The sequence below is a fragment of the Rhinolophus hipposideros genome (genome assembly GCF_964194185.1).
Source record: "Rhinolophus hipposideros genome assembly, chromosome: 20".
Taxonomy (NCBI): Eukaryota; Metazoa; Chordata; class Mammalia; order Chiroptera; family Rhinolophidae; genus Rhinolophus; species Rhinolophus hipposideros.
In genome coordinates this window covers 52,735,026-52,752,316 of record NC_138066.1, presented here as the reverse complement: position 1 = coordinate 52,752,316, position 17,291 = coordinate 52,735,026, and the positions used below count along the sequence as shown (strand labels likewise).

At 62.6% G+C, this 17,291-nt stretch overlaps 1 protein-coding gene across 4 annotated transcripts in view; it reads right to left on the bottom strand.

Moving 5' to 3' along the window:
* Nucleotides 1-2,005: 2,005 nt before the first annotated feature.
* BAHCC1 (BAH domain and coiled-coil containing 1) overlaps nt 2,006-17,291 on the bottom strand; it is a 62,326-nt gene continuing 47,040 nt past the window's right edge. For 2 of the 4 annotated variants that reach the window (XM_081027774.1, XM_081027773.1), the window contains exons 12-27: nt 14,727-14,926; nt 14,492-14,628; nt 13,877-14,005; nt 11,655-11,772; nt 10,681-10,958; nt 9,349-9,919; nt 9,024-9,131; nt 8,801-8,954; nt 8,609-8,723; nt 8,433-8,508; nt 8,221-8,329; nt 7,687-7,806; nt 7,381-7,557; nt 6,090-7,273; nt 5,093-5,329; nt 2,006-4,330 (exon numbers count right to left, since the gene is read on the bottom strand). In XM_081027774.1, the coding sequence (XP_080883900.1) occupies nt 4,124-4,330; nt 5,093-5,329; nt 6,090-7,273; nt 7,381-7,557; nt 7,687-7,806; nt 8,221-8,329; nt 8,433-8,508; nt 8,609-8,723; nt 8,801-8,954; nt 9,024-9,131; nt 9,349-9,919; nt 10,681-10,958; nt 11,655-11,772; nt 13,877-14,005; nt 14,492-14,628; nt 14,727-14,926 (3,920 nt within the window). In that variant the 3' untranslated portion in view covers nt 2,006-4,123. Of the gene's footprint in view, nt 4,331-5,092; nt 5,330-6,089; nt 7,274-7,380; nt 7,558-7,686; nt 7,807-8,220; nt 8,330-8,432; nt 8,509-8,608; nt 8,724-8,800; nt 8,955-9,023; nt 9,132-9,348; nt 9,920-10,680; nt 10,959-11,654; nt 11,773-13,876; nt 14,006-14,491; nt 14,629-14,726; nt 14,927-17,291 lie in introns of those variants that run through there. The other 2 variants (XM_081027775.1, XM_081027776.1) reach the window with 2 other exon arrangements.

Sequence of the window (17,291 nt, the reverse complement as noted above, 5' to 3'; positions counted from 1 at the left end):
TGCCACACCTCCTCCCAGAAGCCCTCCTGGACCAATCTGGGGACAGTTGGTACTAGGTTTCCCTGGACGTCCCTGTCCGTAGCAGGAAGCCCAGTGCCAGAGCCACTAGGAGGTTGTCTTGGCTGCTTGGCAATTCTCATCCTTTCCCCTCTGCCTCTCCCAGGGCACTGCAGTGTCTGGAGGCTGTGGCTGGCTGCTTGGCACACTGCTGGCACCAGTGTTGGTTGACGGGAGGATTTGAACTCATGACCTGCCAGCAGAGGAGTTTCCCCTCCTGGCTCCTGAGCTGATGCCCACTGTTCTGTACTGTGTCACCTGTCATGCTGGCCCCACCCCCTCTCTTGCCTCAGCCTTTGCTGTGCTTTCTGCAGGCAGCTCTTGGCTGGTTGGGAGGAGGCATCGCAGAGCCCAGTCAGGGCCCCAGGAGCCCCAGCAGTGGCCCAGGCCTTTTCCCCAGCCCTAGTGTGGTCCCGCCTGGGTTCTGCCTAGCACAGCTGAAGTTGCGTCTCCCGAGCCAACAGAGGTCTGTGGCCCCACCCCAGCTGCTCCTCTGCTGCCCGCTGAAGGTCCCTAAGCCAGAAATCTGCGTCAGCAGGCATTCCCTCACTTAGAGCCACAGCCCCTGTCACAGCCCCTGCGCTCACCCTGCCCCCAAGGCGTCCTCCAGGCCAACTGACTCCCTCTCCCTGTAGAGCCCTTGGAGCTGGGCTACCTCCCTGAGCAGCCAGAAACCCAACTCACCTGCACAAGGGGTGCTGTCGACCCATGGCCTCGGCAACACCAAGGGCAAAGCGTGTATACCCTCAGGCACAGCTGAATCCAGGCACTCAGCCCACTCCGTCAGGGCCTGGTCAGAGCAGGTGTGCCTGAGTCCATGCAGCCCCAGGCTTCCCGCTGGTGGTTAGAGCTCCATTCTAACCACCCTCACTTGTGGGCTCCGAATGGCAGAGGGGAGAGAGCTTGTCGGCCTCTCCCTCCCACTTCCTTGCTCCTGGCCTGGTGACACGGCCTCCGACCTCGTGCACCCTAGGGAGGGCTCTTGCCCCTCTTCTCTCTCTGATCAAGTCGGTCCAGTGGAGGAAATGAGAAGGGGTGGGAGGCATAAATGCTGGCTGGGGCCGCCCCAGAGCCTGTGGGTTGGCAGAGTGTGTGTGTATGTGGGGGGGGTGGGGGGGGTGCACCAGGGTCTGGGTTGTAGCCCCACTTTCCATGCTGACCTTGTTCCTGCATACCTGCCCTGACCCGGGGTCCCTCATGGGGGTTCCTAATCCCAGCTTGGGCGTCCCTCTGCGGGGGTCCTGGAGGTGGAGGGACCAGTGTGATCCCCCTGGCTAGGAGGCAGGCTTCCAGAAAGCTTTCAGCCTGCAGCTTCTCCCTAACTGGGTGTGGCTCTGCCTAACTAGAGGGGGGAGTGTGTTGGGGCAGCTTCCGGGATCCCCAGATGTAGCCCCTTTCCTGATACCTCCAACCTTGGGGTGCCAACCCTCCGTTTAACAATCAGGAGCATTGTCTATGACCCCTGCACAGATGTCAGTTGAGAAAATGTTGAATGAATAGATTCCTGCCCTCCTTGATGAGGGTGTCTGCTGTCTGGTCTGCCCAGACCCGTCGCCTTGGGCCACAGCACTTTGGGGACCTGCCTTTCCCATGCGCCTGTGCCCTGTGGGGTTGACATTCCCTTCCTTTCCACCTGAGGTGCCAGCCCTGGCTCCAAGGCCTGGTTCACCCTAGACGTCTGTCCCACTCAGGTGAGATCCTATAAGGTGGGGGTGGGGGGTATCTCGAAGGGCAAGGACACCCCAAACCCATTCTGGTCACATGTTTGTCACACAGGCTGAAGCCAAGAGGCACGAAGGGCTCCACTCCAGCTAATAAGGGGCAGGCCCGGCCCAGACGCCCCAGGACTTGGACATGTCTGCTGAGACCCAGCCTCTGGGGCCTCCAGGGAGTCACCGTGTGGCGTACACACGGACACGGAGGCAGTTAGGATTCCGGAACACTGAAAACCTGTACAATAGTTCATATATTTATTCTTAAGCAAGTTATCAATAAAAAATTTAATACTAAAATGCCTTTACATAGAGTTTGCTGTTCATAAAACCTTTTGTGTTTTTTGTTTGTTTTTAGTGTTTACATTGAAAAAAAACCCCAACCCTCCTCTTAGTTTACACATTTACAATAGCCGTGCTTCTGTCAGGTTGCGCCAGGTGGGGGAGGGGCCACGCCATCACACGCACAGAGGAAAAGGGGAGAGAAGGTGAAGGACAGACAAAATCCAGCAGAAGAGGGAAAAGAATCAACAAGAGGGCCGAGGAAAGGGTGCCCTTCCTTGCTCTCCAGCCTGGTGCTTGAAATGCAAATACCCTTAGACTCTAATTTCCGTGGCTGGGCCATCCCCATTGTCCACCTGGGCTCCCGGCCTTGCCTTCTCCACCATCTTTCTGCTTCCCCGTCGTGTCCCGGACGACCACCAACAATGACATATTGCACTCGTGCCAAGACAAAGGGGAGAGCCGGGATGGGAGAGGTAAGCTGGGGTGCAGGGGAACCCCTCCCAAGCCCTGCACTTCCCTTGGAGGTGCCAGGAGTGAGAGGAGGGGCCTACCAGGTGGGGCTGGGATGGTTGGATAGAAAGGGGGACTAGGTGCTGGGGTTGGGGTGCCAGGCACCCACCAACATCCGTTTCCTGGGGACTTGGGCTATGTCTGTAGGTTACACAAGAGCTCATCCCAAGGAGCAGCGGCTAACTGTGTGTGGGGGCTTTCCTGGGGCTCCCAGAGGGACCAGGGGAGCCTTGTGCAGTGGGACACGGGGAGCATGTGGCCCTTACTGCCTATTGGGGACAAGGCTGTTGGGCCACATGTCTCACTTGCCCTGTCTGTCCCTCTTGGCCTCAGGAGAAGTGAAGAGGTGACAAGTTGTCTGGGGTTATGGGGCTGTTGCTGAGGGTCTAGGGGCCCCACCCAGCACCATGGTACCCAGGGAGCTGGATGGGGGTGAACAGCTCCAAGCGGTTGCTCCCTGCATGCGAGGCCGGGGTGTGGGCAGGAGACCCTGTTCTTGCTTAAGCACCAACTGCCAGCCTGTCGGCTCTGCCAAGTGGCCACAGAAAAGGCCCAGAAACCCCCACATGTTGGCGGGGTTGATCCCTTTCCTGCTCTGAGTGGATGCCAGACAAAGGGAAATCAGAAATAACTTGGAATATTCGAGAAATAAAATCAAAACATCACTTTTTCATATCAATACTTTAAAATATTTGTTCATTTTTGTTTTGTTTTAAACAGAGGTAAGATACATATGGCTGCTGTCACACCCCAGGGCGGGGGACCTGGTTTTCATGTTAGCTTCTGGAATTTCCTCTTCCCGAGGGACCCTCATCGTTGAACCCTCCCCCCAATACTTTTCCCCCAGGAGATGGATTAAAAGGGAATAAACTCGAGCGTGACTTCCATCTTACACAGTCCAAGAGATCAGTGGGTGTAACCTAGGGTCCTCTCCGACCCCTCCTGTGGCCTCCGGCCCCCGGTTGCCTCTGTCGTCACAGACGCCCCAGTCAGAACTCAGCTAGGCTGAGGAAAACAGTGCATTTTCAAAGAAAACTCCCCAGAACAAAATCCCTACACACACACACACACACACACACACACACACACGCACACACACATACACACGCCCTTGTCACGCATGTGGGGAAAAGAAATCCTTTTCCACTTTTTTTTTCATAAAACTTCCCCGCAGAAATACAATATTTACACAGAGAAATAAATAGACAACACACCTGATTTCGGCTTTCCCTGGTGGGAGACAGTCGGAGGTACTAGGGAAAATATGGCTTGGATTCTAAACTCTCGTGAACTGCCGGTGCGGGAAAACAGAGAGCGGGCGGCGGGGTGCCCGGTGGGGGCACAGCCGACCCTCCGTGTGGGCTGCTGGGACTGGCTTCCGGTGCCCAGGAGCTCTCTTTCCAGGGAAAATAATACAAAAGCCTGGATCTTGCATCGGTGGGTTTGCATATTTGCTCACTCGCCCCTCCTCCCGCTCGGCGGGGTTGGGGTGGTGCCACCTGGCCGGCGTCCTCCTGGCTCAGCACCGGGCACCATGTCACCGCCGGGCCAGTGCAGGCTCAGCACAGGATGGGCACACCATCGGCTGTCACCAGGCGCCCCGTGGCGGGGTCGTAGGTGCCCGCCAGGTAGTAGAGGTCCCTCCGGTCCTGGCACTTGCGGCTCCGTGTCATCTGCTCATACTGCTCGCGCCCCACGACCTGGCACTTGTGGGAGATGGTCTGCACGTCGTTCTCATCCTCGTGGCAGGACTGGTACAGCGCGTTCTGTGTGGGCATGGAGCACTGGGCGTCAGAGGCCAGCCTCGGCCTGTGTGCCCCACCCAACCCTGGACTGACGCCACGGTTCTGGGTGGCCCCTTGATAGGCCTTGGACAGTGTGGTGGGAGCCTGCGCCCCGCAGAGCTGGGGAAATGCCTATTTCTGAACCATCTGCAAACAATGGGTCCTTCCCAGGGAGACTGGAGAGGGTGTTGGGGCGTTTCTCTCAGGCTGGCGTTGGGAGGCCGGGAGCAGAGGGCTCACGGGCAGAGAAGGGCTGCTCAGTGCTATGTGCTGCCGTGGGTCACAGCTCCCACAAGGTGAAACCATCACCCATTTCACGAGGAGCCACGGAAGCACAGCGGGGAGGAGCCCAGGAGGCCTGGCTCCAAGGTTGGAGCTCTCAGTGTAGCTTCCTGGGGTCTATGTCACACTTGGGCCAGGAGGTCTTGAGGTGTGAGGGAGGGAGAGGGTATTCATAGATGACCACTCTCCTGGTTTTGGCTGCTGCCTACACCACCCCCAGGTCCCACCCTCCACTCCCAGGCCCCCCCCCAAGGCTCCCCAGCATCCCAAGGTTCTCCTAATACCACTCCAGGTCCCCCCACCAGCCCAGCCCCCCCAGGCCCCACCCTTAGTGCCCCCAGCAACCCCACTCTTAGGCTCCAGCACCTTAGGCCCGCCAGCACCCCCCATGTCCTCCTGATACCATCCCAGGCACCCGCCTGCCCACACTCTCCCCAGCCCCCCAGGACCCTAGGTCCCTACCTTCCCATCGCTCTGCCGCTTCCCCAGCTTGGTCTCCTCGGGGTGGTAGAACCACTTGACCTTCACCACCATGTTGCTGCCCCACGACTCCCACAGGCTCTCGATGCGGCCGATGTAGGGTAGGTTGGGGCGGCCGGCCGACAGGAAGACGGCACAGTCCCCGACACGCAGTGTCTCCTTGCCCCGGACGATGGCCTTATAAAACAGCTTCCGGGCCCTCCCCTTCATGCCACGTCTCTGCAGGGAGACAAGCAGAGGCAGAGGTGCGAATGTGGGGGCCCAGGGGACTCAGGACAGGCAGTGGCAGGAAGTACAGGAGAGAGAATGACGAGACAGAGAGAGGAAAGTACAGGGGGGAAAGAAGTCATTTCTTGTGTGGCGGTGTGTGAGCGTGGTCACCTTTGCAGGCAAGACTGGGCAGTACAACTGCTGCAGCCACAGGTCCCAGATGCGGTCGGCCACACGGGACCTGCCCTGCACACTGGTCATGACTCTAAAGGAACGCTGGCTCTGAAGGCAGGCAGGCCCCAAACCCGTGGGATGTGCGCTGCAGCACACTTCACAAGAGCCAAGCCGTAAACCACTATGTGTCCACTTGCAGGGTGTTAGGAAACGAAAACGTCTATGGCTGTGCAGTGGCGTTTTCGCAGCCCTTCCAAAGCAGGCCGTGTTTATAGTAGGAACGACGCTCCAGGCAACCCTGGCCAGTGGGACTACAAAGCCACATGCCACGCCCATGCTGTGGTGTGGTTGTTTCCATGACTGATCGTACAGGCAAAGGCCAGCACTCGGGGACATGGGGACAGTGGGCACTGGCCTCGTTGGATTGCGGTGCCCATTTGTTCTTCCCTGCAGTTTCCCAATTTTTGTTGTTGTTGTTCAAATTAGATAGAGCCATCCAACAAGGAGAGAGAGGGAGGGAGCCGAAAGCAGGAGCACATGCTGCTTCCCCAGGTCCCTCGCTGGCCTCCCCCTGCCACGGGGCAGACCCACCTACCTGCGTGGGGCTCCCTGACCACTTCCAGAGCTGCCGGGCAGGCAGGAAAGCTGAGATCTTTGGCCGGTTTTCCACGGACGGCAGCCGCTGCCTCCGCGAAACCTCTTTGGCTTTGTTGAAGCTCAGGGCCTCCTTGCGCTTGAGCTTGGCTTTGCTGCCGCTAGGGCCCGCGCCCACAGCCCCAGCAGCCACGGCGGTCCTGGACAGGAAGCAGCGCTGGGCGTGCGCGTGGGGGCCCCCCCCCTTGGAGCGCAGGGCCTCGGGCTGGGCCAGCAGGGCGGGCACGGGGTGGGTGAGGCAGGTCTGCAGCAGCAGGGCGGGGTCCTCATCGTCCGAGCTGTAAGAGGAGCCCTCGTCCTCCGAGGAGCAGAGGCTGGAGGTCGACAGGGAGCCCGAGGAGGACGAGGTGGACGAGCCCGAGGAGGACGAGGACACGGCCAGGCGGGCAAGGAAGCGGGAGGGCACGCCGGGAGCCAGCCCGGGCCCGTCCTCCTCCTCCTCCGAGTAGGAGCTATGGCAGTCACTGTCACAGGGCAGCGGGTACTCGGCCTGGCTCGCAAACTTGCGCAGTGCCAGCCCCATGGGCAGTGGGTGGACGGGTGCCCGCCCCTTCCTGTCCTTGCCCCCGAGGGCTGGGTGCGCATAGCTGGGGCTGGGCAGGGGGCGCCCCAGCTTGGGCCCCAGGTCCTTGTCGCCCATGAGCAGCGCCTTGCAGTTCTTGTTCTTGGGGGAGGTCACGCCCTCATGGTCCAGCTTGACCAGGAACTCGCCGCCCGCCCGGCGCCGCCCGCCCTTCTCGGCCTCCATCCGCTCGGCCTTCTTGGCCCGCAGCAGCTTGTGGGCACCACCGGGCAGGCCTGGCCCCGCCCCACCGATGAAGGGCGCATAGGAGCTGGCCAGGCTGCTGAAGGAGTCGGCTCGGAAGCCGTTGCCGAACACGGGCGCAGCCACGCTGTGCATGGGGAACAGTGCCTCCCGGGCGCGGAGCTTCTTGGTGCTGCCGTTGAGCTGGAAGAGGTTTTGCAGCGCGCCGGGCCCCTTGCCACCCGCTGTCGCCACCACGGCCTTCCGCTTGGTCTGCCCCACCGCCGACCAGCTCAGCAGCGGGCTGCCCCTGCGGCCCAGGAAGTGGTCTGAGGCTCCCGAGGGGGGCTTGGCACCTGCAGTTAGGAGCTCTGCTTTGCCTGGGGGGAGGCCAGGTAGGGTCAGAGGTGCCACCTGGCCTGCCTCTCCCAGCCCCCACACCCCCCGCGTGCCTCCCCACCCAGGTTCTCAGCAGACCCTCGAGTACCAGCTCTGTCTTTGCTGATGGATTTCTTCCCTGGGGTCTTTGCGGCTTCGGGGTTGTCGTGCACCTTGGGGGACAGGCTGGGGGCAGCGGGCTCACTGGGTGGGGGGGCCTCGGGGGAAGCTTTCTTGGACCTCCGGCAGCTGCTGGACACAAGCAGGGCCGGCGAGGGCTCCGTGCCTGCAGAGTGGACAAGTGGTCTCAGTGCTGTGCTGCTGGGGTGACAGCCTCCCCTTGTGTTCTCTGTGGGAGGAGCCAGCCGGCTGCAGCCTGGGGCTGACGGGCAGGGAGGGCCCCACCCGGGCTCACACTGGATCTTGAAGTCTGGAGGCAGCAGCCTGATGTTCGAGACGGCGATGTGGCCGGTGTCCCCATCGTCAAACTCCACCACCACGGAGTCTAGATCCTCTTCCTCGTCGCTGGAGGCACCTGGGGACAGGGCCCCCCTGAGCATGCAGCCCTCGCTCAGAGCCCCGGGGCTCTCCCTGACAGGACAGGACCCCGGGTGTCGGACAAATGACACTGGGACCATTCTGCTCCCTGATCACATTCGACCTTGGAGCTGCCAGGGTCTCTGACAGCCCCCGCCCGCCTCCTGCAGTGCGGCTGGAGCGGTAATATTGCTGCCATCCATCACCCCCACCCTGGGGCACACACACAGCGATGTGGGGCCCACTTCTCCCCACAGCCACGTGCAAACACACGCCTGGCCGAGGCCTGCCTGCAAGCCTTGCACCTGCCCAGCCACCTGTCAGACGCCAGGGGCCCCACAGCCCTCACCCGGTGTGGGGGGGCAGGGCTTAGGATTCAGCCCCTTGCTGGGAGGCCTTGACCATGGCTTACCTCGGACCACGTTGCCTGGGTACAGACAACGGGACTTCTGGCTCCAGTAGGCACAGACCCTCGTGCCAGGCGGGAGGTACCTGCTGGACTGCGGCCGGACATCCAGAACCTGTGGGAACAGCCGCGGCAGGGGGCGTGAGCGGACAGGGCCAGGCTGCGGGGCGCCAGGAGGGGCGGGGTGCAGCCAGTGCACCGCCCGGGCCGTCCCTCACCGCCTCCTGCAGCAGCTGTTCCAGGGAGTAGATCCTCTGCCGGTTGCCTCTCTCGCCCTCAATGACGATGCTGTAGCTGAGGGAGCGGAGGAAGGAGGGGGGCATGAGACAGACCCGCGGGTCCACGGCTACCACCCAGGCACGGCAGGTCCCTCCTGCCCACACCCTGGCCTCACATGTCCGGCGGCTGCAGGGTCCTGACGCTGCCCGCGTACAGCAGACTGTCCTCCTTGGGGATGAGCACAGGCAGCCCGTCCTGCAGATCCTCCTTGTGGATGGTGCATGAGCGCGCTGGGGGGACCGCACGGTCAGTGCCTGGCCCCCACCGGCCGGCTCCCCAGACGCTCAGCCCCCGCCCCGCCGCTCACCCAGGGCGGCGCTCTGCTCTGCACTCGGGGGGTCCCTGGCCTCATCCTCATCCTCGTCTTCCTCCTCCTCTGAGAAGCTGCTGCTGTCGTCGAACTTGAAGTCATCCTCGACAGCGAAGCTCTCCAGCAGCCGGCTGACGGCCCGGCCCTTGCCCTGGGGGGCCAGAGGGGTCAGCGCCCATGGGAAGTCCGGGGCAGGGCCCGAGTGGGGTGGGGATGCTACCTGCTTGCCGACGGCCTTGCTTGTCATCCTGCCCGCCTTCCTGCCCTTCCCCAGGATGGCCTTGGCGTTGAGGGGAGACAGGGCGATGGACAAGGCCCCGTTCTTCCGCTGTTGGGACAGTGGGAAAGGACTGTGGTGAGGGCGGCGCCAGCCTCCCTGCCCACGGCTAGGGACCGGGAGTAGCGAGCAGGGACAGTGAGGGCCACAGAGGCCTCTCATCAGATACCTCCCCCACTGTGCCCAGGACCCTCAGGTGCTGGCTGACCACGAGGTGACCAGTGACCCTAAGATGTCCACTGACCGTGGGGTGCCCGCTGGCTCTCACCCGCAGTCCTGGCTGGAGCATTGTGCTCTTGCGCGTGGCTCTCTTGAGGCGCTCACTGGCCAGCTTGCTGCCTTCCTCGCGGCAGGTGTAGGTCCGGGTGGGGCTGAAGAGGGCATCCCTGCTGGGTGCAGCCCCTGGCTCTGTCCGGAGGCTGCCTTTGGCCTTGCCCTTGGCTTTCTTCTTGCCTGATGCCCCTGGGGGCCTGCGCCCCGTGGCCTGCTCCAGCTTGGTGCCCACCTTGGCCTTCACTGTCCGCCTCTTGATCTTAACCTCGCTCTCTGGGCTGGACAGGCGGCAGGCCCCTGTGGGAGAAAGTGGGGGCTGCTGCAGGGGTCCCAGCTGCCGGGGCCTCACTTCCCGGCGGCCCCAGCCTGCCTTCACCACCCAGTTACCTAGCAAGCCCTGCCGTTCCTTCTTCTTCTTCGCCTTCTGGTTGGCTTCCATCTTGACCACGGAGGAGGGTGAAGGCCCCAGCACAGCGATGCTGGCCCCAGCATGCAGTGCCAGCCCGGACTCCTTTGGGGGTGCCTGTGTCCCCAAGAGGCCCTCGCAGTTCTCGCTGTCATAGCCACTGCCTAGGAAGAGGGGGATCAGAAGACTAGGAGTCATAGCAGCACCATTTTGGGGTAGTTTGGGGGAGCTGACCATTCGCACGTGTGTGGATATGTTTGGGGGCTGTGAGTGAAGCTCCATCACTGTCATCCCTGGACTGCTTTGGGGATCGGGCCCCTGGGCCAGGTATCCCGGTGAGGACGTTGGGATGGGGATGGGTGACGCCTTTCTGATCTCCCTTTCTTTCTTACACCCTGGGCAGAGGGGCACACACCTTGCAGGGCAGGGGACCCCCTCCGCAGAGCAGCCTCCTCCCCTTTCTGACCCTCCTGCAGGGTTACCCTCTGCTTCCTGCTCCCCCTTCCCCTCCCTTTGTTTTTTCTCAAGTGAGACGTGGCTGGAAGGGCAGGGGCTGCAGGGAGGAAGTGTCTATTTTTCCAGGCGCCTGTTTCTGGATGTGTTTGCTGGGGGCCAGATAACCCCTCCAGGTCAGCCTGGCCAGACACGGAAGGAAGGGAGGCTGGAGAAGGCAGAAGGACTACTATTTTTAGCCTCCTTTCCAGGATGCATTCAGCAGGCCTCTCCTCCCCTTGGCCCTCCATGTGGGGTTGGAGTGCAGAGAGCCGCTGGGCTCTGCCCTGGGGGGGTTTCCTTCCCCACCCTATGCTAGCCAGAGGTCCTCCCTGGTGGCTGGTGGCCCTCAAGAGCCCCTGCCCGCCCTCTCCCCCAGCCCCGACTGACTGGCCCAGAGGTCCTGGCTATGGTGCTAAGACCAATGACTTGCCTGCCTCTTGTGCCGTGGCCACTGCTGTCTGGGCCGGGAACTTGGGTGTTTCCCTGCCGCCGTCATCGCCACCAGGCTGTGCATGCCGGCCTGCCCCAGTCACCTTCGTGCTCTTGGCACGACACAGCTTCTTCCGGACACGCCCCCCTGGGAACGGGCTGAGGCTGGCGGGCAGCCCCTTGCTCTTAACCTTTGGCTTCAACTGGGCCACCTTGTGTGCCACTGTGGATGCCAGCTCAGCCTGACTGCGGCTCTTCTTGCACCGAACCTTCTCCTGCAAATGGCAGGTGGCAGCTGCACTCACGGGGCCCCACCTGAGCCAGGGCTCCCGGTCTCCCCTCCGCTCAGAAGGTGGCACCTTCCTGGACCTTGCCCTCCTGAGGGGCTGACACGGTGTCTGGTTTGGGGGTACAGGACCTGTCTCCTGCTCCACAGCCCCTCCCCCAGACTGCCTACCCTACCCAGGCTGGAGGGAGGGAGGCCAAGGGCCCAGGTGTGTGTGTGTGTCCTGGGCAGAGGGACCAGCCTCCTGCTGAGAGGGACAAGCAAAGTGACAAAATGCTCAGAACCACCTGTCACCCGTCCCTCCCAGGACCCTGGAATACGAGAGGGACAGGAGGTGCCTACTGCCTGAGAAGGAACAGGATGCTGGCTCCTGAGGGGGAGCAACCTGAGGAAGGGGCCACTGCTCTCACCTGCCCGCCCCCTACACCAGCTGTGCCCTTGCACAGCTGTACTCACGAGACCCCTGCTTCCTATCCCTCTGAGGGAGTGAGCTGGGGACATCATGGACCATAACCAGCCCGAGTCACACCTTCAGGCTCAAGGGCCACCTCTGTGGTGAGGGAGCCAACGCCTCGGTTTGCTCCTCTGAGCACTGGGATCCCTGCGGGGTGTTGGTTTCAGGAGGGTCTGTCCCATGCTGCTGCCGCCATCACCCCGAGCCGAGGTGAGGCCGGTGGGGACTCACCGCAGAGCCGGGCTGCAGGCCCACGCAGACGCCCTTCTCCAGTCCACTTCGCTTGTTCACGGGCTCCTCAGCACCCCGCAGCTCAGGGCACAGCAGGCTCAGGCTGGGCCGCACTGCCCTGGGGGCACAGGGGCGAAAGTGGGCACCGGGGCCTTGCCCTGACAGTCCCCGTGGTGGCATCCACGTGGCACATGGGCCCTGTGGTGCAGCTCCATGTCTGGGAGGCCCCATGCCCCTGTGAGGGCCCACTTCTTTCCCGGACATCTCCCGGGGCACACTGGGGGGCGGGGGCTGAGCCTGTGGTTAAGTCCCCCGGGCACCCGCATCCAAGCCAGCCCGCTCTGCCCAATGGGGGGGCGGCTCAGTGCTCAGGAGGACCAGGGCTCTGTGGCCAGCTGGGCCACTGCGTGACCGGGCCATGCCTCTGTGTTCCCACCTGGAAAATGAGGACCAGGGTAACTGTGCCTCAGTGGGGGGACTGTGGTGAGTACACAGGCCAGCAGCTGGCAACAAAGGGCACTGGGAGAGGCTCCCGAGAATGGGGTCCTCTCCCAACATCTCTGCCACTGCCACGAAGAATGGGGGGCAGCAGCCAGAGAAATTCGTGCCCAGGCCATGCCTCCCAGCCCCCAGGTATCCCCACTGCTAGGCTCAGACCCCTCAGAGCTTCGTCCTCTGCCCTTAATTCTGGGTCTCAAAGGAGGGGACCCTACACCCCACTGCCTATCTCCCAGATGGGGCCTGGGGAGCTACTGACACCAAGTCCATTTCCCTTAGCTCCACAGGTGTGAGGCTGGGAGCTTGGCGGCCCATCCTTTGCCAGATGGGGTTGGAGGCTGGGCCACTCACCTGTCCCCTTCCCTACGCACGTGGCAGTAACTGAAATGAGTCACAGATGGAAGGTAAGCGTCCTGGCTGGGCCCTGGCCTTGTGTGGCCGGACCCAGCCTTCTACCTTCCAGCCCACAGGGCAGGTTGGGCAGGAAGCCAGCCTGTAGCCATCCTTGGCCCCTGAACCACAGCCCTCCCACTTCCTGCTTGGGTCCAACTGCTGACAGCCACGGCAGTGCAAAACCCCACAGCGGGATGGACAGTGGGTGGGAGGGAGCCCTGATTCTTGGGAAGGGAGGGCCCTGGACTTGGTTTCCTTCCCTGTCCTGAGGCTGCTGCCCTTCAGCTAGAGCCTGGCTTCTCAGGTCAGCGGGGAAAATGGCCACAATGCAAGCACCAAAACTGGGCTGCCAGGGCTGGGGGTTTGGCGCCAGGCAGGCTTGAGCACAGCAAGGGGCAGCCTTGCCAAGACTCCTCGATAGGGCCCCTGGCCAGACTCAGGCCTCAGCGGGCCCTACCCTGGCCAGCAGCCCCCACAGCACTGGCTGGTTCTCAGAGGAAGACCCCTGGAGGTCCCTACTGGGTGACACCTGGGCAGGGTAAAGGGACAGCTCGGGGGGGCCCCCCAGCCATATGGCGCATACCTTCCAGGCTGGCAGCCGACGCGAACTCCCCCTCCCTGTAACCTTCTCTGCATTTGCTAATGTTTTGTGACATAAAGCCCTGAGATTAATTTTTTGCCTCTGTCTTAATTGAAGGAACCATTTAGTGCCGATTTAACTATTATTACCAAATCATCAGGATTGATGCAGTGTGCACACGCGTGCGCCAATCGTGTTTGGAGGAGCTGGGAGGATTTATGCAAATGGGCCTGCCGGGAGAGGCAGTTTGCCTTCGAGAAGGACAATTATACCAGGCCCGGGAGTGCGCCAACGACCGCGCCGGGCGGGTAATGGATAATAACATCGCCCGGCAGCCGTGAGCAGCACCGCAGCGTGACCAACGGCTTTATACAGTGCAGATAAAGAGGCTTTTACGCAACGCCGCCTCGCATTCGAGGGGGCCAGGCCTCGGCCAGGTGTTCCGGGTGGGTGTGGCCACACGCCAGGCCCACCGTGGCTCCGAGAGGAAAGGAGCCCAGGGAGAGCTGCGAGCTGACAGAGGGCTGAGGGAGGGGCCTCTGGGCTGGGCTGTCCGCTGGACACGTGCCACACTGTGGCCCAGAGTTCTGGGAGGGGCGTGCTGGGTCTACAGGAGGAGCTGTAAAGGGGGTGCCAGCAGCCCAGGCAGCCAGAGCCCAGAGCCCGCCAGCTGGGCCTGGAGGGCACCTGGGCCAGCCCAGCCCCACCGTGTGCCCAGCAGCCCGAGGCACCCCATGCACCCAGGACTCACTTGACTTTCTTGCCGTCTCCCCTGGGGAGTTGGCCCCCAGGACGCAGGGTAGGCAGCAAGCTGGAGTATTTGCGCTTCCTTGGCCGGCCTGGCCCTCGCCGTGCGGGGCTCCTTGAACTCTCCTCTCTCCTGGAGGCCGAGGAGGGGTGTTCAGAGGCTTATACCTACCCTGGCTCCCTGACAGGACCTGGTGGGGCGGTCAGCCTTGGCCTGTGGAGCGTGGCCCTCAAATAGAGGGCAGGCTGGGCCAGGGTCCCCGCTGCCCCCACCACCTCCAACTCCCAGGCCCAGCCCTCCTGCATAGGCTGGTCTGGGGAGGTCCCCCCATCACTGCTAGCTGCCCTCAGAAAGCCCCCAGGGCCCCCCTGTCCCCCCTGCCTGCTCTCTAGTACTACCACTCTCCCTGTCCTGCCCCTGCCCAGGACCTCTCACCAGCCTCTGCCGGGAGTCCTGCCCCAGGACCCCGCCCCCACCCCGCTTGGTTTCTCTGCTGGGTGCCTCCCAGCCCTCAGGTCCAGCCCAGCTCAGACCAGCACATCTGGGCTGACCCTCTCCCATGAGGCAGTGGCCCTGGGCTGGGCTACGACTGCTCTCCCCCGCCAAGCCCCGCCCTACTCGTGGTCGTGTCTGCGCTGCAGGCGGGCCAGCTCCCGCTGCTTCTCCTTGTAGCGCCGCTGCAGCTCCGCCAACCGCACGCGCATCTCTACCTCTTGTGTGTCCAGCGGGTCGATGGCCGCCTTCAGCGGGCACACCTGGTGGGCAGGGCATCGGGCCTGTGAGCTGGCCAGGGCCCCACGAGGGGGCACACTCACAGCGCCGGGCCACGGGGCTGACCAGGGCCCCCACTCACAGGCTTGGTCTTGGGGGTCCAGGTGTCCTTGCGTTGCAGGATCTGCATTCGGGGGGTGAGCGTGGGAACCCTGCAAGGGTTGGCAGCAGGGGGCTGGGCTGAGGAGGCAGGGTGGTCCAGGCCAGCGGCCTCCACCAGGGACCAGGCTGAGGCGAGCGTGGCCAAACGCTGCAGGTTGAAGGCCAGCATGTCCTCCTCCTCTGTGGGGGAAACGAGGGTCAGCGTGCGCCCGCGGGCAGTGGGCACACGGCTCCTCAGATAGGCTAGTGATGTCAGCCTGCAACTCAGCACGACTCAGAGCCTCCGAGGCTGCCTGGCTCCTGAGACGCGAGGAGGCTCTGAGGGGACGGGGGACGCCCCCTTTGCTGCTGCGGGCCAGGCCAGTTGGGATGGCAGAAGCCATTGGGGCAGGGCCAGACCACTTAGGAAAGGCACATGCCTGTCACACTTCTAACAAACTGCCCATGTGTTTTCACCCACTTCCAGAAGCATGAGAAAGCAAACTGTCACAGCCCTCGGGGGGGGTGAGGGGAGAAGACCGAGTGCAGGGTCAGAGCCAAGCCAGTGTCCACTCAGGGGAAAGGCCTGGAGTGGAGACTCGGGACCCAAGTGCAACCAGCAGGAGGAGCTGGCAGCAGAGACGGGGGTCGGGCATGCAAGGGCAGGCTGACCACGCAAGGAGCTACACAGCTGGGAAGGGGCTCTGTGGGGTTAGACGAGATGCCCGCAGCTGGAGGGGTCAGGGGGCAGTCTTGATTTCCAGAACACACAGCAGCGACACCCCAAACACCTAACACCCCAAACCTGGCTTCTGACACCATCCTCCAAGGAAAGGAGCCAAGGTCCTGGGAGAGATGGCCTATCCCAGGGACAGGGACGCTGGGAACACAGGAAGTACAGAGAATGACGGGTATGCTGGCGCATACACACAGGCCTGTGAAGGGGCCAAATCTGAGACAATTCGATCATCCAATTAAATAGTGATGGTGACAGACTATAACAGATCGAAGAGAATAAGAATTCACGGGTCTCAGGGATACAAATGAATGAATGAAGCGTTGGAAGAGGAACAGGATACCACAGCTTTTCAAAGTCCCTCCCCACGAATGCTTATTAACTCAAAGGGGTAAGTGCCTGGCAACCACCAGGTTGATGGTGCCATAGGCTGACCCATCCTCAGCAATGGAACAAAGCTGGAAGCTCAAACCTCTGGACACCAGTTCTGGGCCAAGGCTGCTGGGTCCAAGGCATCCTGGGAATGGGGGTGGGGCTGAGGGGCTGCCCCTCCACAGCAGCTGGGACAGGGCTCTCTGCAGCTGCAAGTGCCACCGGGTCTCGCCTTCTCCTGGCGTCACTGCCATGGCTGGGAAGCCCCTCTGCTTCTCCCTTCCCTGGCTCAGTCCTCTCCAGCCCCCACCACCCCTCAGGCTAAGCCTGCTGAGACCTGGTAGTTCCTTAGGTGAGCCTGGGGGAGGGCATTTGTGGGGTGTCTCCTTAGGGCTCCAAACAACATCCTGCATGGGTCTGTAGTCCCCAGGACTGGGGAGAGAGAGTAATAACCACACCCAAGCCTGGGGGGGGTCTCCAACCCATCCATGGCTATGGGTTGCAGATGGCAGTGGAAGCCCATGGTGGATGGTGGGGCAGGGGAAGACCGGGGGTTAGGCCTGCAGGGAGGGCAGCCTGCCTACTGAGATCCCTGGACTTGAGCCCAGGTGGGGGACAAGCCAAAGGTCCTAAGGCTGGTGGGGACAGTGCGGGCTCTGGGTGCCCAGGTCAGTGAGGGTGGGGCTGGCCCCAGCCTGGGAGCAAACGGCCTGGGGCCACCTCACCTTTCTAAATCTGCTTACCTCCTCGCCCCCACTTCCCAGTGCCCCAGATGGCTTTTCATCCATTTCTCTGCCCGGCCTGGAGGGGACTTCAGGAGGTCCCCTCTGGGGAGGAGGGGCCGAGAAGCCCTGCTGACCCTCTGAAGCCTTCAGGCCATCCTCTATACCCATCTCCTGGTTAATGCCAGGCAAAGCGGTCACTGCCCTTGTAGGGAACGGCTGTGGGGCTGACAGGCTGCACAGACTGGCTATTTAACAGGGACAGAGGGAGGGAGGGTAGGAGCTCCACTACAGGCGAGGGGGGAGGGTGAAGGCCCGGGGTCCAGCAGGGGAGAGGGGCGGAGACCCACTGGTGGCAGCTCACTTGGTCCACACACCCTAGTGACTGAGGCGCCTGGCCTGAGTCGGCAGCTGCACCGCCCACACTGGGACACGTGGTCTACACGTGAGCATTCATTGAAGGACCGGGCGCCGGGCCAGCAGGCATTCACACGCACAGACCGGGTGGCCACACACCGCGCCCGGCATCTGCTCGGCACACCCTCACGCCAGCCACACTCACACGGTGGGTCGGCAGCATGAGCCCTGCCCAGGGCTCCCCGCCTCTCCCTCCAGGCCTGAGCCCCAGGCGAGGTCCCCCTGGGGGCCCAGCTGGGAGGCCGCCTGGCAGGGGCTCCCCACCTCATTCTCCTAAGCACAGCGGTGGCCTGTCCAGGGGACAGGAGAAGAGCAACAG